The sequence below is a fragment of the Vitis riparia genome, chromosome 18 (genome assembly GCF_004353265.1).
Source record: "Vitis riparia cultivar Riparia Gloire de Montpellier isolate 1030 chromosome 18, EGFV_Vit.rip_1.0, whole genome shotgun sequence".
NCBI classification, from domain to species: Eukaryota; Viridiplantae; Streptophyta; class Magnoliopsida; order Vitales; family Vitaceae; genus Vitis; species Vitis riparia.
In genome coordinates, this window is record NC_048448.1 from 37,103,708 (window position 1) to 37,129,257 (window position 25,550).

Below are 25,550 nucleotides of genomic sequence, written 5' to 3' on the forward strand. Positions count from 1 at the left end.
AGCCAAGTAGGTCATTTGCTTATTCTTAAATCTTCAAGTACCACCTCAATTACCTTAGGAATGAGTTCCCTTATTATATCTTTCTTTTCCTTCTTTAGTGTAGCCAAGTAGGTCATTTGCTTATTCTTAAATCCCTTCTTTACTTGCATAGTTGATAGCAAGAGGATCTCAGGTGTACCTTTATTGTCTATGAGGACTACACATAGCAAGTTGAATCACATTAAAATTTGAAAGATTAGGAAAGGGTTAAATGAGGAAATGAGGGAGTCAAGATACATAGACTATGTAGAAAGGCAAGACAAGGTTATGATGAGTTTGGGAAATGAGGCATGAAGCAAATTCATCAAGTTGGATGGAAATTTGGAACTTAAAATCTAATGGTATCATGTACTTTGAATTTGAGGTGAAATTTATAGCATTTCCCGAAGTCCATTTTTGGCAAGCTATAAATCTTTCGAAGCTTTGGAATTTAGGAATCCAACGCTTCAAATGGTGCACAAGTCGGAGTTGAAACTAGGAAATTATACGCGTTTGAAGCAAACTAGTCAGAGAAGAATGTTGAGTTCGAAATTCACTGTGCATTTCGAACTCAGCCCCTTGATTTTGAATTGGACCTCCTTCCACTTATGAGTTCGAAATTGACTTGGAGTTCACCCAAATTTCGAACTCAGCCACTAGTGATCGAGTTTGAGGCTTGAGACATGTCGAAACGAGTTTCAAATGCCCCCATCAAATTCGAAATGCATTACACTCATTTAGAACTCGTAATTTTTTAAGCTTTTTAGGTTGTTTATGACTTTTCCTTGTAATAAGTGGCCAATGAGAGTATGCCACATGTTAGGTCATTGATAAATACTATATAAACTCTCTTAGTTTTAGGGTTTAGAGATCTTTTTCCAAGAGTTTGACATTTTGTGGTGGAAAAATACAACTTCGGTTTCTTTCTCTTCTTCTTTAGTGAATATATTGTTTTTTAGTTTCTTTTGATTCAACTTATGGAATTTTACTCTTTTATGGAGTGTGATTATGACATCACCCCCACGAGGCTAAAAGCTAACTTGGGGCTTGAAGCATAAAAACCTAAGGGCTAAGAAACTTACAGGGATAATGAGTAAATCATTATAACAATGAGATTAATTATTGGTTGAGTCACAATTTATCAATTTTATTTTTACCCTATCCTTGTGAGTTAGTTTAGGGAATAATATAGTAGGCTATTACTCGATACTAGTAATTCTTGGTAATTCTTGATCATTAGTTATCCCGGTCTTCCCTATCGTTATCTACCCTATGACAAAGCTACAAGGAGTACTAAGAGTTAAAAACATAAGTCTTAAATTGGTAATTCATCTAATTTATTTGATGGTTTTAGGAGTCTGTTTTAAAAAGGAAAATTAGGTTTCAAATGCAATTTTGAGTTTTAAAGCTTGGGTCAATCACGAGCGGCTAAGGATCCTAGAACCTCAAGATCATGTTACTTAAAGACCTTTGTTCTTTCTGTTTTTATACCTTAAGTTGGATTGAGGAAAGCCTCAGACTTGAATTAATTGAATTAAAAATCAATATTCATTTACTTATTGATTTAATTTCTTTTACTTAGTTTTACTAAATAAAAGTTCATTCACATATTGTTTTTCACGTAGGATTTAAATAAAAGTAATTCATTTATCCTAGTATTGACAAATTCCATAGCAAATCTATTTTAAAAGTTGTAGTGACTCTTTCTCTGGTTTTTCTTAATCAGAGTTACTACATAAAAAGACTTAGTATTTGAACAATAGAGAAGAACGGTCAGAATTCAAGTAAAATGGAATGATCAATGTTAATAAATTTTTCCCATAATAAACAGTGATACTTGATTCTAGACTACTTAGGTATGGATCAAAGGATTTAACATTAGAGAGAATAACTCATGTATATTAAAGCATTTTGGTGCTAAGTTCTTTTTATACTTGATCTTTTATGAGAAATGAGCCAATAAGGCTTACACTTAAAAATTAAATGTGTTTGAAACACCCCTTTAAAATCCATCATTCAAATATTAGAAAATGAGTAAAGTATTTTTCATATGTTGATTAATATACCCAAGGTAGTTCTTGAATTATCCCAACACAAACATCTTTCAAGTCTTAATTTTATCAAATCAATATATATCTTTAGATTCCTAAAGAAACTACCATAATGACGCACATTCATCCATGAGTTAGGTTGATTTTATCTCTTGAAAGAGTTCAAAGATAGTGTAAACAAAATTCACTGCACAATTCATATCTCTCAATGGTATGTTATTCAACTAAAACTAGTAATGTCTTATGTTAATGGGCTTAGTTTTATAATGTAAAAATAGATCTTTAATATATTAATAGCTCTCATGTTATGACAAGGCATAAGTATGATTTATCACTCACACCATAATCCTTTTAACATATGTTTTATCAAAAGTAATTGCTTGGTTTGTTAGCTTCTTATTAAGCTAGGCAACTGATATAGAAACATCCCCTATAAGTGTTCTTCCCATCTTTAGACCTTCCATCCCTAGTCAGCATTTGTATGAAAAATGTTGTCTACAAATATATTGGTGTAATACCACAATCTAAGTTTATAAGTACCAACCACAAATATAATGATTTTATTAACAACTCCAAGGTGTGATTTCTTATGAAGATTGTTATCAAGCATAAACTCCTATGCTATAGGTTTATCTAGCCTAAATGTCATTAGATAAAGAAGGCTTCCAACCATTGATCTACGGGTGGATAGATTTACAAACTTACCACTCCCATCTCTTGTAAAAATTTTCCTACAACTTTTCTATTGTTGTGACCTAGCTAAGTTCATCCATTTTAATTTAACTTCTAGAGAGGACCCCATCGCTAACATTTCCAATCACATTGTTAGGATGATCACTAGTTTCTCTTAGTTTGCTCCATGTGGATGTTTGCTTGATTTTCAACATTGAGTTCAGTCACATTCTCAATCATTCAACTCTTTTTTCTTTGCCTAAATCTAAAATGTTTAATGAAATATCCTTAAGAAAAACACATTATTTTCTTTACTTCCTAAGTCATCTATCAATACATTGATCGATTCAATTACAACTCTTTAATTATTAAAGAAGATCTTGAAGGCTTTAATCCAAGTTGAGTATCTAACAAAAATTCTTTCAACACGTTTTGATTCAAACATCCATAATTTTTTAGAATTGTTTAGATAAGACATTGTTTCTAAAAACGATATTTTACATTAAGCTTCCTACTTGTCTAAACATCATAGCAAGTCCTTTTGGTTTTAACATATAGGTGGACTCAATTAGAAGTATAAGATGTTGTGTTTATGGATTCAATTGACAAGTTGTTAGAGCATTTGGATTAATCCATTCTAAGCCTAGGATCGTTGGGGTGTATGCAAAAACTATCTTAGGGATACGCAACAAAAGCATATACATGAAAAACTATAGATCTATGTGCTTAAAAAAATACACCTGCAATCTTGATGTTTCCAAAATGATTTTAGTCGATGAAGAAGCTAGTGCAAATCTCAAAAACCAAGAGATCTTTGCTTGATGGCTCTCTTTCCTGGATCTAGGCACTTGTAGATGGTGGAATCCTCATAGAAGGGTGGACGCTAGGGTTCCTCTCTCTAGATTCTAAAGTGACTTGAGCCTATCTTAGGCTTAGGGGTCACTAAAAAAAGCCCACTTGGATCCTAATTAATTAATTAGCCCTATTATGGTCCAATTAATTAATTATCCCATTCCAAAAACATCATTCATAAGATCTAAAGCAACTTTGCATTTTTACCAAAACACCCTTATGCACACGTATGAATAAATAACCCATATATCCCTTAAGTAACGTGTCACATAGAAGTATGAACTCGAGTAGGGACCATTAGGATTCGTAGGAAAACAATGGCTTCTTTATAATCTAATTCTAAAGTTGACTTAACATCCCACTACAAAAAATCAACTACACTCTAATATCCTATAATATTACATTAATATAAAATACATGGGTCTGTGACCTACTAACGACTAAAAGCAAGCTCCCCATGAACTGGTATCCATAATATAATGAGGTGAATACTATCAATCTTTTAAGATCATCTTTCCAATCCTTTAGTTATAGATCATCCCATTAAGTGATAAATTGACATAATCTAACTCACAATGAACATATGTTAAATTCTACTAAACGAATTACTACAACCATAGATTTCATGATCACATGTCCTTAAGATCACCCAAGGGGACACACTATCTTAATCCATGAGATATTATGATGCGTATCTTATGCAAATCTATTGCCACCTACCTTAATCAATAGTGACCCAATCCCTAGGAAATATATGACCATCCTACAGACTCACCCATAAATCAAAGTCACTAAAAACTTCAACATTAGCTCAATATTTTCTCAAGGTTGAGAGTGCATTCGGTATAGTAGTTTGGTGAATCATGACTACCTCAATAGCTAATGTTATGATTCATTGTAAATTTTGTCTAATGTGTAATCATATATACTAATGCACTCACCTTAGAAACCTCATCCCAATGACTATAACAAGTCAACCATCCAATTAGAAGGTAGTGCACTATAACCTCAAATGGATTGCCTAAATCCATCAACCAACTATGAACAAATCATAAATCTTGCAAGAAACCCATCACTTAAATATTTCGCATAACTCCTAATGCACTTAAGTCATGTATAATACCACTAATGCATGCATGAATACTCAAATCAATATCAATGTGAACAAGGATAAATTAGTGGAAACTCAAGCCTAACTTTGTTACATCATCTCTTGCTTGCAAGGGCTCTATCTTAAGACAAATAACCAGGTAGGTTCTTGAAATCCAATATAATATGTGCTATCTCTTGGAGCACTTTATTTTTCCTTTCAATAACTTTATTTTTCTATGGAGTTTTAGATGTTGAAAGCTCTTCTTTAATTTCCTTCTCCTCACAAAAACTCTAGAAGTCAGAATTACAAACTCCTTTCCTCTATTATTTCTTATTTTTCTTATTGAAAATTCATTTTTATTCATCATTTGAAAGAATAACACTTTGAATCTTAGGATGTACTTCTTTCTTCCTAGGCATTGCACTCTCATAGGACCCATTAAATCCATATGTAACATCTCTAAGATCCTAGAAGAAGAGAAAATCATCTTTTTCTCTCACTCATGTGAATTCATTTTCCTAGATAGGACAAATAGGATTTTTAGGCTTTCCTAAATGGGAATTGCTTGAATTGGTTCTTTATTTGTAAACCTTGACAAATCATTAGAGTTTAAATGCGCTATCATACAATGCTACATGTCTTTGGATGTAAATTTCACATTTTACAACTATGTGCACTAGATGATGAGGAAGAAGTAGAGAGGTGTACAAAGGCATAGCAAAAATTATCAAAAATTCTATTTCTTACCAAGACACATCCTTGAATAGACATTGATTTAGAGTAAAATGAACAAAGCAAATACAATCACAAAATTAACTTGCGTTAATTAAGTTTGCTTTCAATCCCTCAATATATAGTAACTCCTTGAGTATAGGTAAATTTGGACCTTCTATGGTGCCTTTCACTTTCAAGTTGGTTATATGTAATGCAACCATCCCCAAATACAACCAAGCTTCTATTTATAGGTTCAAACGTGCAGAAAGACTCTAAGTTCATTGTTGCTTTTACCATTCCCGAATACAACCAAACTCATTCTATGAGTTCAAAAGTCGAGAAAGATCTAAGTTCTTTGTCATTCAACTAGAGTAGGCAAAACGTGTTTTTTCCTAGCTCTTAGGCCTTATGGTCAACTAAGGCTTTTTGGTTCTCCTTCTTAACCCAGATTTTCTTTCCAATGGGTGACTTAAAGCCTATTTAAGAATTGTTTTTAAAATTAATTTTTCAGTTCTTAAAAATAGAAACCTATTTTCTAGACTAGAACCATGATTGACAACTTTATGAGATATTATAGTTTTTTGAGAACTTGTTCTGAAAATAAGGTTCTCTGAATAACGAAGCGATGAAATAAATGGAGTCCCAAAGATTCTCTGAATTGCTAGCTTTGTCCTCAAATATCCACGCATGAATCCATTCCAACAATGTTCTTATTAACACCTAAAATCTTAGGTAAATTTCCATGAACTTTCTCAATAATTTCATCAATAAGCGTTGACTCATACCTGCCAATTGCAAAGCATAATAGATCATGTACTCATGCAATAGAATGAGTAGCAAAAGACAATAAATTATATGAAATAAATTTAATGATGCCTACTTTTCCAACTATAACTTAGTAGGGCTAAAAATAATTTAAATTAAAATAAAATAAACCACATCTATCAAACTACTTATGGGTACGATTGCATTATTCTATACAGTTGCTGGTGTGATAGAAATGAGGGAAAAAAATGCAGAATATGATTTGCATTATCAAAAGTGGAAAAAAGAAATTGAAATATTTTTGTGTTAACTTATCTACTCAATCTTTTGGAAGGCTCAAAATGAAGTTGACTTGTTTGGAATATTACTACCCTATTTTGATAGGGGATTCCATCACAGAATCAACCACTATTCTGCATCCAAGCTTTTTAACCTAATAATTTTACTATAGACTATCAACATTACCATCTTTTGTACTTGCATAACTTTCTCTCACCATTCATTTAGATAATGGTTCCCCTGTTCTTTATTATTATTATTATTATTATTTATAAATTTTTATAAAAAATTTTGAAAACCCTTTAATCAAAATATAACTTTTATAAATTAATTAAACATATTTTATTTATAATTTTAATTCTATTGTACGAAGGAATTAAGAAAAAAAATTATTTTAAAAGAATATCAATTTTAACTTAAAATAATTTAGTATATTCTCTATCAAGTGTAAAATTTTAATGAACGGAATTTTATTTTATAAAAAATAAAAATGAATAAAAAATCATAAAAGTTTAAAACTCACTTAGCTTTAAGTGGTTAGTAAATATCTCATACTAACCACATAGCTTTAAGTGGTTAGTATATTCTTAAATAATTTTTTATATCAGCAGACAGAGAAAAGGACAGTACTTCAAATAACAAATGGGAGAATTGTGTTTTGGGCCCAGCTGGGCCCAAAAATTAACAAATGGTCCATATATGTTACAGAATTAATAGAAAGGCTATGAGATATTGATACCCTTCAAATTTCCAACTCAGATTGCTGTAAATTAAAAGGGAGAATTGTGTTAAATGTGAAATGCCATGTCACCTTCGCTTCTGTTAGTACTCTCGATGAAACCTCTGAACTGAGCGGAGCTTATCAATGGCGTCCCAAATGGCAATCCTCTCCAGAGCCCGTAAAACCCTCCTCAAAACCCTAAACCACCACAACAATCCCTTTAAAGCTTCCATTTCCACCTTCACATTCCTTTCCTAGGAACCCCAACTCGTCGAGCCCAGCCTTTCCCCGCCATCTCCCACTCCACTTCCTCCCAACCCCGCCTCAGGGAGCCCGCTCTACAACGAGAACTGGCGGAGCCCCATCCCCCAGGCTCAGTCCATCATTCCTCTAGGATTTCTGCACCAGTCCTCTTCGTCGCGGCTGCAGGCGCTGTCGCAGACGCTGAATGTGCCGAGCCTGATGAACGTGTTCGCCGACTGGATGACGTCACAGCGGTGGGCGGATATGAATCAGCTGTTCGAGTTTTGGATTAGGTCGCTTGATAAGAATGGGAAGCCGAATAAGCCGAATGTGAACTTGTATAACCATTACTTGAGGGCGAAGTTGATGATCGGCGCCTCGGCTGGGGAGCTGCTGGATCTGGTGGCGCAAATGGAGGACTACGCCATCATTCCTAATACGGCGTCGTTTAATTTAGTGTAGAAGGCAATGTATCAAGCCAGAGAGACCGAGGCCGCCGAGAAGTTGTTTCAGCGGTTAGGATTCTTTTCTTCCGCTTATATTCGCAGTGTTGTTTTTATTGTTTTTCAAGAAATGTTTTAGTATTAATGTTGATTTTTGTCTATTTCTAAAAATGGAACGTCAGAATTCTCTTTCACTTACCCCCATTTCCAGAAAATTAAGGTTGTTCCTTCTGGAAAACAAATTATCATTGAACTTTTTTTTCCTGGGAAACTGCATACACAAAATTTGAATATGATATGCTTGATTAGTGGAGAATGAAAATGAACTTGGTACCTAAGACATTTGCATGGATTTTTCCATTTTAATTTTCACGTAAAATTGTTATTAGATGCCATGGATTTGTTAAAGCTCCGTAGGTTAAGATATAGGTCAAGAATTTACAAAACCATATAAGATTCATGCTTGGGGAGATTGGCCATAAAGAAAATTTATGAAGGTGACCGATAAAATAGTTTATTTATTAAGGCTTCATTAATGGCAAGATTTAATTACTGTTTGAGTTGAGGCTAAGATATGGGATAAGAATTTACAAAACAAGATTAGCTTCATGCTTGGGAGATTGGCCATAAAGAAATATTTATGAAGGTGGCTGATAAAATGGTTTAGAGAAACTCTCATTGGTGATAAGAAATAGGATAAGATAAGTAAACCTCTCGATTATTCCTTATAATAATCAAAGATCTCGTCATTTCTCATATCTTATGTTCAACTAATAGGATATGATAAGTGATGAGATAATTTATCCAACTTTTTTTTAAATCTCATGAGATATATACATCCCATGGATATGCCTATCAAAAAAAAAAAAATATATATATATATACATCCCATGGATCCTAAATTCGTTTCTCTCATCCATTTTCTTCATTTTTTTAATGGCACTTGGTATATTTTTTATTTTAAAAAATATCGAATACGGATATGCAATATATTTTCCTTTTTATTTTTCATTTCTTCTACAAATCAAACATAAGCATATTATAACATCTCTGATTGGATATAATGAACTAGAATATCGTTTCTATCAGATATAATATCCAAGAACATCATATTCTACATTGACAATGATCTTTAGGATATGTATATATTATCCTATCATGTCAGCCAAATGTAGTCAAAGTGTCTTGCAAAAGATGGTGAAACCTGTTTACGTTAGATGTTGGCTGTAATGATTGAATATTATCAATGAAGTACATATTATTGACTTAGTGAGGAGCTCTCAATGGTAAAGATTCATGGAAGAGCATCAATCAAGGATGGGATGAGTTCATGAGGTTCATTTCCTTCTCTTTAGGTGATTGGCGAATAGTTAGGTTTTGTTATGATATATGGTGTGGGGAGTTGCTGCTGCATGTCCCCCAACTGATTTCTTCGACGGGCGAGGGTTGTGAGCAAGTCAGAAATTAGAAAAGCCTTGCATCTATTTTATCATCATCATCATTTCAAAATCCAAATGACGGTGGGTGTAAATTATTTTCTCTCACATTTTGATTTGATCATATCCATCTTGGGTCATAGGAATGAAGCATGAGGTAAGTAAATTGAAGAAACTTACAGTGAATATTTTCGAAAAGATCTCCTATTGAATGGCATTTCACCTGTTTGAAAATTCTTCACTTTATAATCTGGTTGTTGGCTGTATAGTGTAGGCAATAAATGGGTATGGTGGAGACGGTGAGCTGTGGGGATTAGTTAGCGCACTTATGATGAATAGGAAAGTAAATTGGGTTTCATTTTCCCCCTTTTCAGTCAGCCATGACATTGGGATGTGGTTAACCCGACCATATGCACTCTTTAAGTTGTAGGTAGGTCGAATTCTTGTAACTGTACAAGACATTTACACCAACTGTACAAGGCATGTACACCAACTGTACAAGGGTGTACAAGGATGTGTATCTTAAGGGATTTCGAGTGATTTTTAAGAACTTGCTCATTTACTTTTTCCAATCGTGGGGGACATTCCTCACACTTATTGGTTGATAACATACTCATTGCATGCATTTTATTTGATATCTACCATGTTAATTCATTGTTTTATCTCCCCTACATTACTTATGCGTATGAACGGAAATGAGGGTTCATTTTTTCCTCATTTTCTCTCATCCATAAGAATGGAAACATTGTTGCCCCACCCATATGCACTTGTTCGGTCGTCCCTTCGGTGGATTGCATAATTGTACAAGCCATTTACACTAACTGTACAATCCAAATGTGCTAACTGTACAAGTGTGTACAACCCTACCTATATTGATGGATTTCAACTTTTTTTGAAAACAATCGTTGCTCATTTCCTTCTTTTTTTTACTAGGGGGACATCCCTCACAGTCATTCCTCATTTCCCTTCGTACACATTCAAATGCCTTGCGATAGCACACTTATGTTGCATAGGAACCTAAATTGGGTTTCATTTTCCCATTTTTCACTCAGCCATTTCTTTGGAATGTGGTTAACCCGCCCATATGCACTCCTTCAGTTGTATTTAAGTGAAATTGCTCCAACTGTACAAGGCCTTTACACCAAGTGTACAATGGCAATGTACTAAATGTACAAGGGTGTACAAGGGTGTGTATCTTAAGGTATTTCAAGTGATTTTGAAGAACTTAGTCATCAACATTTTTCACTCGTCGTGAACATTCCTCACACATATCGGTTGACAACACACTCCTTCCACGTATATTATTTTATTTGTACAATGTTAGTTCATTGTTTTAGCTCCTCCACATTACTTAGGCGTAGGAACTGAAATGAGGGTTAAGTTTTTCCTCTTTTTCCCTTATTCACGATAATGGAAACATTGTTGCCCCACCCATATGCACTTGTTCGATCGTCCCTTTGGTGGATTGCATAACTGTACAAGCCATTTACACTAACTGTACAATCCAAAAGTGCTAACTGTACAAGTGTGTACAACCCTACTTATATTGAAGGATTTCAATTTTTTTTGAAAAAAATTCGCTGCTCATTTCCTTATTTTTTTGCTAGGGGGCATCCCTCACAGTCATTCCTCATTTCCCTTCGTACACATTCAAATGCCTTGTGGTAGCAAACTTATGTTGCATAGGAACCTAAATTGGGTTTCATTTTCCCCTTTTTCACTTAGCCATTTCTTTGGAATGTGGTTAACCCGCCCATATGCACTCTTTCAGTTGTATTTAAGTGGAATTGTTCCAACTGTACAAGGCCTTTACACCAAGTGTACAATGGCAATATACTAAATGTACAAGGGTGTACAAGGGTGTGTATCTTAAGGTATTTCAAGTGATTTTGAAAAACTTAGTCATCAACATTTTCCACTCATCGTGAACATTCCTCACACATATCGGTTGACAACACACTCCTTGGTAATGGAAACATTGGTTACTCACCTATATTCACTTGAAAATATATACCTATTAAGGATTTGGTGATTGGACAAGGCATTTACACTAAGTGTACAAAGCAAATGTGCTAAATGTACAAGTGTGTACAAGGGTGCCTATCTTGAAGGATTTGAAATGCTTTTGAAAAAATTGCTTGCTCATTTATTTTTTCTAAGGGAGACATTCCTCATTTCCCTTCGTACACATTCATTGGATGAGATAGCGCGCTTATGATGAATAGAAACCTCGATTTGGTGTCATTTTTCCCCAACTCGGTGAGCCATGACATTGGAACGTGGTTAACCCAGCCATATGCACTAGTTATGTTGTATCTAGGTTGAATTTCTGCAACTGTACAAGGCATTTACACTAAGTGTACAAGGCCAATGTACTAAAAGTACAAGGGTGTACAAGGGTGTTTATCTTACTTTTTCCAAACGTGAGGAACAAGTCCATTGATAATTTAAACACAAATATTGACTATAAGTCTCTGAAAAACCTTATTATTATAATCAATCAAGCTAATATCCACCCAACTAACCCAATGGCAAAGTGGGTTCTTATTACCAAGCCTTGAGCAATTTTGCCCACAAAAAAAACCTAGGACAAAAAAGGGAAAAAGCGACACGAAAAAATGTTATATATATATATATATATATGAAAAAAAAAATCTCAAACCACATGGCATCCACATGATTGAGAAACACCAATTTAGAATTTATTTTGATAGGGAATTTACTTTAGAGAATATTTTTTGAAAACAAGTTATTTTTGTTCAAAACCCCCATGAACATGCAGTCTGATGATGTATAAGGCATAAGAGTAGAGAAACGATGGTCTTATTGGTGACTCGATTATTTCTTTGCAAGGAAGATGAAGAGTCTATAGATCACATCTTTCTACATTGTATGGGGAGGTAGGGTGTTATGGAATTTGGTGTTTTCCTTGTTTCGGGTTGTGTGGGTGATGGCAAGTTCAGTAAGAGAAACTCTTTTAAGGTGTCTTGGTTCATTTTGGACAAAAAATGAAAGGTCTAGAGGTTTGTCCCATTGTGTACATTTTGGACATTATGTAAGGGCAGGAACTGGAGATCATTTGAAAGCAAAAAAAATGCCTAATCAAGCGCTAATCACATGTCTTTATAGCCTTTTGTTGTGGGATAGATTGTAGATTGTACATAGATGATCCCTAACCATGTTAAGAGTTTATAGATTGGTTAGGGTTTTCATGAAGGGATTTTTGTTTTTCTTGCTCTTTTGTGTTTTTGTTTTTTGGCGTCACTAGTTATGACTTGTGTACCTTGGAGCACTTTTGGTAGGTGTTTTTTTGTTAATACATTTATTTTATTTGCCTGTCAAAAAAATAAAATAAAATTGAAGAGTAGTTAATCAGAAAGCATTGGAGTTGTTTGGAAGAGACTTAGGGTTCTAAGAATCACCTTGTCAAGCTTGCTTCAATTGTCAGTATTAGCAGTACTATTGGTTTGCATCAGTTTTATTGTAAGTAATCATTTGTGGAATCATTTTCTGCTTCACAGGTCCCTCTAAACAATATGTTTGGGTACTCAACACCACTTCGTTCAATGACTCAGGTAAAACCAAGTATCATTTTATAAGGGCTATGCCATAGCTGGAGTTGCTCTGTAGAATATGTTAAAATATATGTTATTTGATCCTCTATGTGCAGGGGAAAGGTGAATTCACAATGGAATACAAAGAGCATTCACCGGTTTCTCAAGATGTGCAGCTGCAATTAGTGAACACCTACAAGGCCAATAAGGCAGCTGAAAATAGTTAGGATTCTGCTGTGACTTTTTGAGGAACACGTCCCTACATTCATAGTGTAAGCCATCTCTTATTTTTTTATATTTATCCGGGCCAAAAGTGTTCTGGTCTCTAAATTTTGACAAGCCAAATAATTGTTACCTACATTCTTTAATACAAATAATGTATGAATTCACTGTACTTTAAACAGGTATTCATCACAATCAAATTGTCTTAAAAAGGATAAAAGGACTATGCAATTTTCATCTCCTTCTCTCTCAAATTGTCTCATATTGTCTTTAAACAGGTATTTATGACAAAGGAAGAAAATGATGGATCTTCAACTTGAATGATAATTCAAATTTTCCATTGAAAATTTACAATAGGTAGTTAAATTAAAATAGGAAAGCCAATCTTTGTTTCAAATAGCCTATACTGCAGAGAAGGGTAATATAATGTTTTCAACTGTGCCCTAGAATGACCCATTAAAATGAAATCATGTTCTATTAAGATGTTTTATTACAAGAGATCCATTACATTAACCCAGAAAATTCCAAAGTAGAGAACCCAAAACTTGAAAGACTGCACTTCATAGAAGCTTATTGATGCTTGTGTTTGCTTGGTTTTTCTCCAGAGACAATTTCTGTAAACCTGTGTAATGCAACCATAACCAATTTTCCCAAAGGGCGGGCTATCATGTCATATTGCATCCACATTTCCCTGCTTCTCAAGTCACTTAAATCAGATAACAAAATTTTTCTTTTTGGCCATCTGGGTAAATGCTTCTTCCTTTCTTGTTGGCATCTCTAGTTCTGGCTCTAGCTTCCACCATGTCATTGGATACTTGTTCCAAGCTAGGGGGAACCACTGCATGTATAAAAATGACAAGAATCTTACAATCTAAACTGCTTGATGGCTAATTGCACATGATAAGCAGCATAGCAATATCACCAACACGGTTTTGATAACCTAGTGGGAGCGGATTATGATAATTCAGTGATTGTGAGAACCCCAACTTATGCATTTTCTCATTAACAACCATTTTTAGGCATTGAAAAGTGGAACTTTTTATTGGATTGTCACAACCCCCATGGAAATATCATCATCTTTCAACGTACTAGAAAATAATGTACACTACTGATACCTTTAGCTGCATAGTCCTTTTCCACCATTCATGCTCGGACCCCCTACTAAAAAAAGGACAGAAATAGAGTGAAAAGACCAAGAAAGTTTCTATATTCACTAGAAAATAAAGAAACTTTGTACCTCACGAAAGTAATTGGAAATCTGTCTAGAAAAGCCTTGAACAGACCTTCTATACTCACAGACAAGGCATTGATCAAGAGTTTGAAATCTGTCTTCTCGTATCTGAACCAGCCATCAATGCAGTGTTAGAACCCAGAGTGATCTGGGGCCAACACAGAAATAAAATGAGTAGAAGGGACTCACTGATCTCAGGCAAACCTTCAAGCTCAATGGTGAAGCTTCTTTAAGCCTCTTTAAAGTTGAATATCACCAAGCCTCTTTAAAAATAAGATATCTTCCACAAATGAACTTCAGCTTCACAAAATTGAAACATTCTACCATCTGTGAATTAGCATAGCAATAAAAAGAGAGTGTCAACTAACCTCCATGTTCAATAATATCTTTTTGCTTAAAAGAATCTCAATGGTCTGAAATACAGAGGTAATTTCATTAAAAATAATTCATCTGAAAGAAGATAGTGCCTAAATCTGAGAAAAAAATATCTATAGAAGAGTGGAAGTAGATGTGTAAACATGCAAAAGGAATCATGGAAACCCATATAAATGCACAATATGCAACAGCAAAGTATAGGCTATTGAAATGCAAAAGATGCAATAAATACGAAAACAGAGAGAATCTAAAAGCTGAAGATATATCTTTCAAAAGCACGTGGGAAGGACATGTTTTTGTCTAGGTATGAACCATTGTAGAGTCTAGGACCACAAGATATAGCATTCCACTTGGTTTAATTTCTCATCAATCACCTTTTTCTTTCATCAGTTTCAATTCTCAATTTTCGTTAAGAAATCTAAATAGCGGAGAACAGAAGTTCCTTTGTGGTGATGGGTAATAGATTCAAAACCAACATACTCACTGGCAGAGGAACATTGATAAGCATTAGAAATATGTCTAACTGCAGAATCGAACCCATAGTGCTAGTTGTTCCAAATGAAAACACAAACTACTAAAAACATAAGCTGTGAAAGCAAGATATAGCAAGAAAGTGAACTATAAACAGTCCCCACCAGAATGCCAGCAAAATGATCCTAAAAATGTAGGTATATACTGACTTTATTTCTGGTTAATTTTACTATGATAATGTATTGGTCTAGTTACTATAATGGTATAGTGGGGGTTCAGTAGATCTGGGTTCTATCAGTGTATGCATGCACAAAACAACAGAACAGAACTTATTTCCAGGGATCATCCCCAACAAGAAGTACATCATTCTCATAATCCACATACACCATTTTCCAACCTGAGCCTTTCTCGTCGTTGAGCACACCTACAACTCCAAACATGCATTCAATTGCCTAGCATAATTCTACATAATTCTTAAAACTTGCAACATCAATTGACCTCCCAATTGATCCCATTTTTTGAACCTGCCATAGCAAACAATGCCATCAAAACCAGAACTCCCTGTTTTCTAATAAAAAAATCCACCAAAAAAGAATGTCCTTATTGAATGATGCAAGGTAGAAACATATGATAAAAAACTGTTCGTTGGCAAACATAGAAACGTCAATGTGTAGCGAAATGGAGTTTGCAGTGACATTATGGTAGTAACAATATGTTAAAACTAAATTGGGCACACACTGGATCAAGGAGGCATGTAGGAGTGTTGTTGACTTGTTTCAATATACTTCAGGTGGTAATGATGGGCATGCCTCAATCTTTTTGATGAAAAAGAGACAATGTAGTCATTTAAAGATATTCAAATTGTTAGTTAAAAAAAATTTGTATCAGCAGAAATAAAACATGGTACCGTAAAACATACCACAAAGTGAGTCTACCACAAACCAATATGCATATGGCATGTCCTCTGGTTTTCCTCTTTCCTGCCAGAGCTGCCTTCAGAGTACCAATCTGAAATAATAGTTAAAAGTTTTCAGAATAATAAATAAGAATTGAGAAGAATGATAAATAATGAGAGCATTCAGAACCTGTTCTTTCAGCTCTTTCACATCTGCACTATCCTTGTTTACACGAGCAGCACCAAGTTCTACCATGGCAAATCGCTCTGCAAATTTAACTATGCTAATTGTTTCTCCATCAGCATCTGGTTCAGGGCTAATGTGAACAAACATTAGTGTCTTGGCTTGCCCCCCTAAAGAGAATTACAATCCAAAAACAAAATTTAAAGAACTACATTTGTCCACCATAAATTACATACAAATGTGCTAACTTTATACAGTCTTATCACAAATTACAATCCCCTTTAATATCTCCTGACACGATCTCGGTGTGCATTTTGTGCTGAGAACAACATACTCCCCATAATCTTCAACCTGTAATGTTTCAACTTTCCCTACATTCATTCAAGTTGATAGCAACAAATCAGCAAATTAATTAATTAGGCTTTTCTAACTATTTTAACATTAATGAGATAGTCATAGATAATTCCTCCTACGTACCACATCGATTGATTTGGAGAACCCCCCCATTGACCACAATTCCATGAATTTCATTACAAAAACTCCGCAATCATGCCTACGTCAATATAATTACGAAAACGTTATTAAGTGTGGAATTATAAATAAGAGATGAACTTAAATTAAGTTGCAATCCTATACAATATCCCGGACTGCAAGGTCAACACTCTATGTCAATCAAATTACAAATGTATTAAAACTCAAACAAGTGCACGAAGAGGTGGAAGAGGTTCCTTGCAATACCAATGTATTGATAGATGAGCTAGATAACTTAAGGGAAAGAGAAGTAAAAGCAACCCACCACAACAATAGCAATCTTTTATCAACACACATCCAATTGATGTAGAAGTCTGCAATTTTGGTTCCTTACAATTCCAGAAGAATAATTGCCAACCCAAAAATGTAAACTATATATCTAATGAGAACCAAAACAGAGTTGGAAAACTCATCTTTGGTAGCTTAGTAACTATGTTTTAATTAGACATTTTTTAATTGTATGTTCTAGAAAAGAAGCAAGTAAAGTGCTCTAACCATATAAATTTTGAATAAATACCCAAAAAAGAAGAAAAACAAGTGCAGCCTATAGAAGATTTTGTTAAAAAATGAAGTTCAATCTCCACTTCGTGTCCCACATGTGCGTGTACTGTTTCAAAGTTCTTTATTCAAGAACCTATCTTTGTTTTCGAGAAATGAGTTTGGAGATGCCTACCCCATATAATTTAATATTCAAGCAAAAGCTAAGAAAATGAAATGGCCACTTCAGTAAAAAACCAGTTTTAACAAGTTGCTCCACATGAACTCTGTGTGTGTGCAAGTTCTTTGTTCAACCCAGCAAATCTAAAGGAAAATTTAAAAGTTATCTTGGGTCTTAATGACATTAAGGGCATGGAGAACTAAAAACTAGATGATCAATGCATTGGCAAGCTTATGCTACCATGAAGCCTTCAAAAATCCAATTCTTTCCTAAAAATTGATAAGCTGCTGACAAGCCAAAGACACATCATAATCTCTTTCTTTAGAATGAAAAATTTAAAAGCAACTGGAAAAACATATTTACAAAGCACAAACCGACTAAAATATGAGTTTATGTCATAGAACAAGATTCCCATTCCTTCAGTTTTGTTGTTTTCTGACAAGGAAATCAATTCAACCAAACTGAAAAAGGGCAAAAACCCATGTAAACAAATATTATAATACAAAAAAAAATAAAGGATCAGAAGGATCTAACAACTAAATGTAACCTTGCTTAGCAATCTACTAACCTCAAATATGCAACAAGAGAGACCCAACTGAAATCTATACCTTATTCAAATTTTCGAGAGAGACGAATGCGAGAAAAAATGAAAGAGCCGAGAGATTGAGATGCAACCGATGGAGGTGCTCGGGAGGAAGAGAAGAAAACGACTTCTAGGCTTGAAATGCTGAAGAGATACCAAAATTTAGGCAATCTACTAACCTCAAATATGCAACAAGAGAGACGCAACTGAAATCCATACCTTATTCAAATTTTCGAGAGAGACGAATGCGAGAAAAAATGAAAGAGCCGCAGAGATTGAGATGCAAGCGATGGAGGTGCTCGGGAGGAAGAGAAGAAAACGGCTTCTAGGCTTGAAATGCTGAAAAGAGACCAAAATTAGGGCAAAATTCCAAAAAGCCGCAGAGATTGAGATGCAAGCGATGGAGAAACTCGGGACGAACAGAAAAAACGGCTTTTAGGCAGAGAAGAAAACGGCTTCTAGGCAGAGAAGAAAATGACTTCTAGGCAGAGAAGAAAACGGCTTCTAGGCAGAGAAGAAAACGACTTCTAGGTAGAGAAGAAAACGACTTCTAGGTAGAGAAGAAAATGGCTTATAGGCTTGAAATGCTGAAGAGAGCAAAATTAGGGCAAAATTCCAAAGAGCCGCAGAGATTAAGATGCAAGCGATGGAGGAACTCGGGATGAAGAGAAGAAAACGGCTTCTAGGCTTGAAATCTGAAGAGACACCAAAATTAGGGCAAAATTCCAACCTGGATTTTTTTGTTTATTATTTTTTTTTTCATAATCAGCAAAGGTTATTTTTGGAATTAATAAAAGTGCATATCCTTCTTTTTAATTTTGACACTTCCTATGGGTTTTCAGCTTAAATGGGTCGGTTAGATGGACCATTTGTTAATTTTTGGGCCCAGCTGGGCCCAAAACACAATTCTCCCATAACAAATGAAGAGAAGTTACAATTACCTGTTCTTCGCATCGTATCCGGCTAGATTGCTTGCTTGCCTCAGGGCAGTCTTCCATTTCCTTATCTTTTCCTTTCTCTCCTCATCTGTATTCTCCTCATGATGCGTAAATGCTTCTCCATAAGCCCCAGTTTGGTTCCGCACTTCAGACGGATCTACATGATAGAAAATTGGGATAACTACCATTTGTTCCCTTTCCTCTTTGCATTTCATGATCTTGACAAGCTCTTCCAGACACCATTTGGAATGAGCATAGGTTTTTGAGAAGACAATAATGGCACTCCTTGATTCTTCAATAGCTGTTAAGAGCTCTTGTGCAATCTCTTCACCCCTTCGAAGTTCTTCATCATCTCTGAAGGTATTAATATTGTTACGAATCAAAGCCGAGTAGAGGTGATCGGTAAAGCTTATGCAAGTATCTTCACCTCTAAAACTCAAAAACACATCGTAGCTCCACTGAGGGTGAGAAGTGGAAGAAGAAGAGGGTCTCTGGATGCTGGGGGAAGCCATGGTTGAACAGAAATTGGAGGAAAAATAAGGGTCTTTGGGTATTGACTGACTTAATTCCCTTAGCCTTAGGTGAAGTTTGGATGTTGGTGGTAGGATGTGCTTTTTCTTTCTCAATTATTTCTGCTTAGCTGTATCCCTGTGGCTTTGAACTTTCGCTTTTCTCCTTTTTGGTAGTCAACAATGACCGGCACTCTTGTCTGTGCAATTTACAGCTGTTCTTTTCTTTTATTTTCAATTAATTTCTAAAATATAAAAAATAAAAAATTATCAAGTCAATTAGGGCATTGGAGATCGTGTGAACTTACACGTACATTAAATTAAAGTTATTGAATTAATTTTTATCTTTTCCATAATGAGCAATATTCAGTAGAAAATAAAGGTTTATTAAGTTGATGTGTCAGGTAAAGCTATATAACAACTTCCGTATTATATAAGCTTGACTTTTTGAAAATAAAAAATATATTATTATCTTATGACACATAAAGTTTTTTTTTTTTTTTTAAATCAAGTGAAATATTTTTATGTTATTGTAGATAATATTTATATAAAAAAGAGTATATTATTATAAATGATATTAAAATTGATTTTTTATTGAGCAATACCAAGTGTTTTACACCTTTTATATATAAAAATAATTCTTAATCAATATTATCAATTTTTTTTTTCTTTTAAAATATATTTTTTATAAAAAATTCTTATTATTATAATAAATAAAATATTTTTTTTATGTTTTCCTATTAAGATATATTATTCCTAAGGAACAACCCATTTTTATAAAAGAGTACTTAGTTTCTTATATGAATATTTTATTTAATCAAGATAAACATGGAAAGAAATTGTTCTCACATGTCTTTTATTGAGAAAAATTATATATAAATTGGAAATAATTTTAAAAATAATAAAATCTAAAAGTCGTTTCACTATTTTCAATTTCTTAATGTTTTGCTATTTTTGGTTGATTTTTTAATAATTATTTTAATTAATTAAATATATACATACATATATATATATATATATATACATATTAAAAAAAAAATCAAAATTACCTTGCATCATGCAAAATGTCTTGGTTAATGTCTTGGTCAGTTGAACGTGTTTGGATATTAAACAATGTCTTGGTCAAAAAGAGAAAACGTGTTGGAATACCTATCGAAAATATTGTCTTTGTAAAAAAGAATATATATATATATTAAAAAAAAGTCAAAATTACCTTGCATCATGCAAAATGTCTTGGTCAGTTGAACGTGTTTGGATATTAAACAATGTCTTGGTCAAAAAGGGAAAATGTGTTGAAATATTTATCGAAAATATTGTCTTTGTAAAAAAGAATATATATATATATATATATATATATATATATATATTAAAAAAAAGTCAAAATTACATTGCATCATGCAAAATGTCTTGGTCAATGTCTTGGTCAGCTGAACGTGTTTGGATATTAAACAATGTCTTGGTCAAAAAGGGAAAACGTGTTGGAACACCTATCGAAAATATTGTTGGTTAAAAGTTAGTTGAAGAGAACATGCAATTGTTAAGGCAGTAATAATTAAAGATTTAACGGAAATTCCTTAAGATGAGGCTCAAAATTTGTTGCTAAATATAGCAAATATAATGCTGATGGTTGCAATCCATGTGGGCTGTTGATGACAAAGCCATGTGCAGCCTACCAAGAAATTAAAAAAACTGCGCGCCCCTGGATAACCTCATATTTCCTTCAGAAGTTGTTACTTTATCTATCACACTCACATGGTGTGAGGCCAACCTACCTTCACAATGATGAATCGACACATGGAAAGTGTCACATGACTAGAACATGGACTTAATTTGGGCATATGATCAAATATGAGAGGACTAACATATCAAATATCTTATTATGTACTTTGCTATATTTAGTAACATATTTTGAGTCTTATCTTAATGAAATTGCTATTGAATCTTTAATCACTGATGCCTCAACAATTCCATGTTCTCTTCAACTAAAACTAACCAACACCTTCAACTGCCCTATCTTCTTCCTCTATTCCTTCATTGTTCACAATCTCTCTCTGCTGATTACACCTCCCAATTTTCGTCACCATTTCACGTGTAAAAGCTTTCCTAAATTATCAAACTTCTCTTCATTCTCCATCTATAAGTAAACAGAGAACTCAACGCAAGTTCCTCAGGCGATCTAAACCAACAATAATTCCTATAATAAGCACACTTAGTGTAATGGCATACTTCAGTAGAAGGAGCCTTCCTTCTTGTAGCCTTTGTTTGTAAAGCTAGAGTGCTTTTTCGATATTCAGGATTTCTTCAAACTCAAAAATACTCGATTCATCCTGGACAGTTCCCCTTGCTTCTTCAATGGATGATGAATTTAGCAGCAGACCCAAGCCAAAGGAATAAAATATCTGTTGTGTTTCACTAGGCTGCAGCTGAATTTTTGGAAAATTTTGTGAGCACTATATTTTTGGAAAGCAAACAAGAGTAGTGATATTTGAGACTGCAATATTCCACTGTACTGAAGGTATCTTCGATTATTTCCATGCAGACGATTTGGGACCAACCTGAGTAGCATCTTTAGAAGGTATGCACTATTTTATTACTTTTGTTGATGACTTCTCTAGAAGGGTTTGGCTGTATGTAATGTAAAAGGTTTGGGGTGTATCCCATGAAAACTAAGAATGAGGCTTTGGGAGTGTCTTTTAAACAGAACGAGATGATTGAAAGTCGGACTAGTAGGAAGATCAAATATCTAAGATTAGAAAATGTAGGTGAATAAAAAAAGTGATCCATTTCTCCATGTCAAAATGAGAGCATTGTTCAACATTTCACAATTAGAGATACACCACAGAAAAATGGGATAGCAAAGCAAATGAATCAAATAACATTGTTGGAAAAGAGTGATCAATATATGTTGCCAAATGATGGAATGAGCAAATCAAGAATTTTGGGTTGAGGCAGTGGTTTATGCTTGTAATCTTATCCAGTCGTAAGTCATCAACTATAATTAAAGGTAGAACTCTTATTGAGGTACGGTCTAAAAAACCTGCAAATGATTATGATTCCTTATCAAGTTTTTGGTTCTGTCTTTTTTCATGTGAAGGAATCTAAATTAAATTTGAAAGCCAAGAGATCATTGTTCATGGCGCTCTGTATAGGTGTGAAAAGATATTATCTTTGGTGCCAATAAAAATAAATAAATTTGAGCAAGGATTAACTTTTGATAAATCTTCTCTATTGTAACAAGCATGTGAAGAAAAATTGTTCTCAAGAAGAGAAGACTATGGTACTTCAAAACATGTGGAGTTCAGAAAACATCAATTGACCTAGCAAATGTCAATGAGACAACTAGTAACCTTGAAATGTCAAATAAAGATATCATACATGAAGAAGATACTGCAACTCAAGTACTTCCACAATAGCAAGATTCAACTATAGTTACTAGACCAAGAAGAGATATTCAAATGCCTACTTGATTTGTTGATATGATAGTATATGTATTTCCAATAATAGATGATGATGTACTTCATACAAAGAGGCAGTGAAAAAATAAAATTAGTAAACATTGGAAGCATGCAACGGCAGTAGAAATGTAGTCCCTTCAAAAGAACTGAGACTTGGGAGTTATCTCAACTATGCAAGGGTAAGAAAAAAATTGGAAGCAAATGGGTATATACAAAGAAGGAAGGATTTCTTGACAAAAATAAAACAATTTCTAGGCTAGGTTGGTGGCCAAGGGTTGTCCTCAAGAAGAAGGCATTGACTATGATGATGTATTTTCTCCAATGGTAAAGCATTCCTCTATCCGAATTTCGTTTGTATTGTTGGACCTTGAACAAGTTCAACTTGATGTAAAAACAACATTTTTAAATGGTCATGAGAAAAAAGAGAGTCATATGAATAATAAACCAGATGGTTGTAAGGTTGTCCAAAAGGCAAATTGGGCATGCAAATTGAGAAATTCGCTATATGGATTAAGCAACTCCAATCCAAGCTAGACAATAGTACACAAAAAATCAATTTGATCATAGTGTATGTTTTTGCTATCTATATGATGGATCTTTCATATAGTTGCTCCAATATAATGATAACATATTGGGGGCATCCAACGAAAAATGGAAATTGAAATATTGAGAACTCAATTAAGTCAACAAAATGGAATAAAAGAAAAAGAAAGATTCTTGGCATAGAAATTTGCAAAGATAAGAGTCAAAGGCTAGGGTAGTTTGACAAAAGCAATATTTGAACAAACAAGCACGTACAAAGTGGCATGACTAAGTAATCCAAACATGTAAGTACCCACTTGCTTCTCATTTCAAGCTTGGTAGCATAAATGCAAAACATGAGTACCTATCGCAAGTTCCTTGTTCTAAAGCAGTAAAGAGCTTGATGTATGTTATCGTGTGTATGAGGCCTGGTATTTAACAAGTTATTAGTTTGGTTAGCAGGTATCTGGATGGTATTTAACATTGGCAAGCTATGAAGTGGATTTTGCAATATGTACATTCTGCACACTTTAGATGTTGGCTTGGTTTTTTAGTAGGATGATGGTATAGGTAAATGTACTGTTAGTTATGTCAATTCTGATTATACAATTGACTTAAAATAAATGTCAATTAATTATAGGTCATGTATTTACTTTTGCTACAGACTTGCAAGTTGGAAGTCTACTCTATAATCTTATAGTTGCCTTGTCAAATAGAGGCAGAGTACATGGTATTCTCTGAGGTTATTAAGAAGGTGATTTGGTTACATGGACTGCTTTAGAACTTTGAAGTTGTTCAAAATACATATTTGTGTGTATTTTAGTAGGCAAAGTGTCAGTGACTTAATTAAAAATCAACCTTATCACATACATTTGAAGCATATCAATGTTCAGTTTCACTTTGTTAGTGAAATTATTGAGGGAAATATTTGCATCCAAAAAATTGGAACTGCTAATAATCCTGCAGATACCTTTATTAAGGTGGTACTAACATTCAAGTTCAAGCATTGTTGAACTTGATTTAAACCTTGGAGTTTGAATGCCTTTCGGGTGTACGGCATCTAAAGGTTCGTTTGCAGGAGATGATAATTGGTTCACTTGTAAAGAAGAATTTTGGTAGTTGGTAGTATAGGACTAATTTGCCAAGATGGAGATTGGTCAGTTTTTGACTTAATTAGTGTTTGTTATTTCAATTTCTTATTTTTTTATTTTTTATTTTTTAATTAGTGTATGTTTATGTATGTATGTATGTATGCATGCATGTATATATATATGCATACATATTAAAAAATATTGGTCATTTAAGGGGCTCTAAATTAATTATTTATTTGCATGAAAATTATTATTTAAAATGAGTTGTTCATCTTTGATGAGATATAATAAAGTTCATTTGCACTATGTCATAATGGTAATGAGTGGGAAGATGGGTGCCGGCCTTTAAAAAGAATAGAAAGGAACAACCACCCTAAAATTCAAAAGTATAAAGTACCTTTCATTGATATACACATACAGATGAAACTTCCTTGAGAAAATAGTAATGTTGAAATGTCAACAAAGTAGTTTACATCCTTGATAGGTTGTCACATTAGATGATATATATATATATATATTAATAAAAGATTTTGAAAGGAACATCTTCACGCATTGGAACATTAAACAATCCCTTGGTCAAAAAACAGAAAACATATAGAAATATATATTGAGAATAATATCTTATTAAAAAAGAATAATGTCTTGGTAGGAATGGGAAACACATAAGAACATTGAATATGACAATACCACATATGGTTAGCTAAGGCTATTCTCTAATCTTTTATCCTTGTTGGCTCATATGCTTGTTGAACCTATTTCATTGAAAAATAATCCAAATGATTCATAAAATATAGTGTTTATATGGATGGTATTAAGATGTAAAATAGGCTACAATGAAAGTTAATTATAACTTTAATGTTGGAAGGAATGAACAACTTTTTGTGAGAAAGGGCAACACCTAGAAAGTCAACAAGATTAATTATCTTCATAATAGAAAGAAAGTTCATTCATATGAATCCTCAAACTAAATCAAAGAGATAAATTTCAATTTTGAAGTAAACATAATTATTTTTCTATTTTTGTTAAAGAATTAACAAAATAAGC

The 25,550-nt window shown here is 33.7% G+C and overlaps 2 protein-coding genes and 1 long non-coding RNA gene across 6 annotated transcripts in view; 1 reads left to right on the forward strand and 2 right to left on the reverse strand.

The window, feature by feature from the left end:
• LOC117906637 (disease resistance protein RPV1-like) overlaps positions 1-1,582 on the reverse strand; it is a 68,382-nt gene extending 66,800 nt beyond the window's left edge. The window contains exon 1 of one of the 2 annotated variants that reach the window (XR_004649870.1): positions 45-1,582. The gene's annotated coding sequence lies outside the window, so the exon portion shown is untranslated. The remainder of the gene's footprint in view (positions 1-44) is intronic. The other variant, XM_034819750.1, reaches the window with a different exon arrangement.
• A 4,446-nt stretch (positions 1,583-6,028) lies between these two features.
• Positions 6,029-19,544, reverse strand: LOC117906638 (disease resistance protein RUN1-like). 3 transcript variants are annotated; one of them, XM_034819751.1, is made up of 5 exons: positions 18,933-19,544; positions 16,697-16,772; positions 16,226-16,590; positions 16,060-16,148; positions 14,716-15,664 (listed from the first exon to the last, which is right to left on the reverse strand). In XM_034819751.1, the coding sequence occupies exons 1-3, from the start codon at positions 19,439-19,441 to the stop codon at positions 16,501-16,503; spliced, it is 675 nt and encodes a 224-aa protein (XP_034675642.1). In that variant the 5' UTR covers positions 19,442-19,544; the 3' UTR covers positions 14,716-15,664; positions 16,060-16,148; positions 16,226-16,500. The 3 variants fall into 3 exon arrangements, with proteins under 3 accessions (XP_034675644.1, XP_034675642.1, XP_034675643.1); XM_034819752.1 differs by lacking the exons at positions 14,716-15,664; positions 16,060-16,148; positions 16,226-16,590; positions 16,697-16,772 and adding exons at positions 18,064-18,135; positions 18,211-18,330 and having other exon boundaries at positions 18,933-19,543; XM_034819753.1 differs by lacking the exons at positions 14,716-15,664; positions 16,060-16,148; positions 16,226-16,590; positions 16,697-16,772 and adding an exon at positions 6,029-6,185 and having other exon boundaries at positions 18,933-19,542.
• On the forward strand, positions 12,629-13,175 carry LOC117906640. The gene is made up of 2 exons (XR_004649871.1): positions 12,629-12,862; positions 12,958-13,175. It is a non-coding gene; the product is annotated as an uncharacterized LOC117906640 (long non-coding RNA).
• Positions 19,545-25,550: the final 6,006 nt, after the last annotated feature.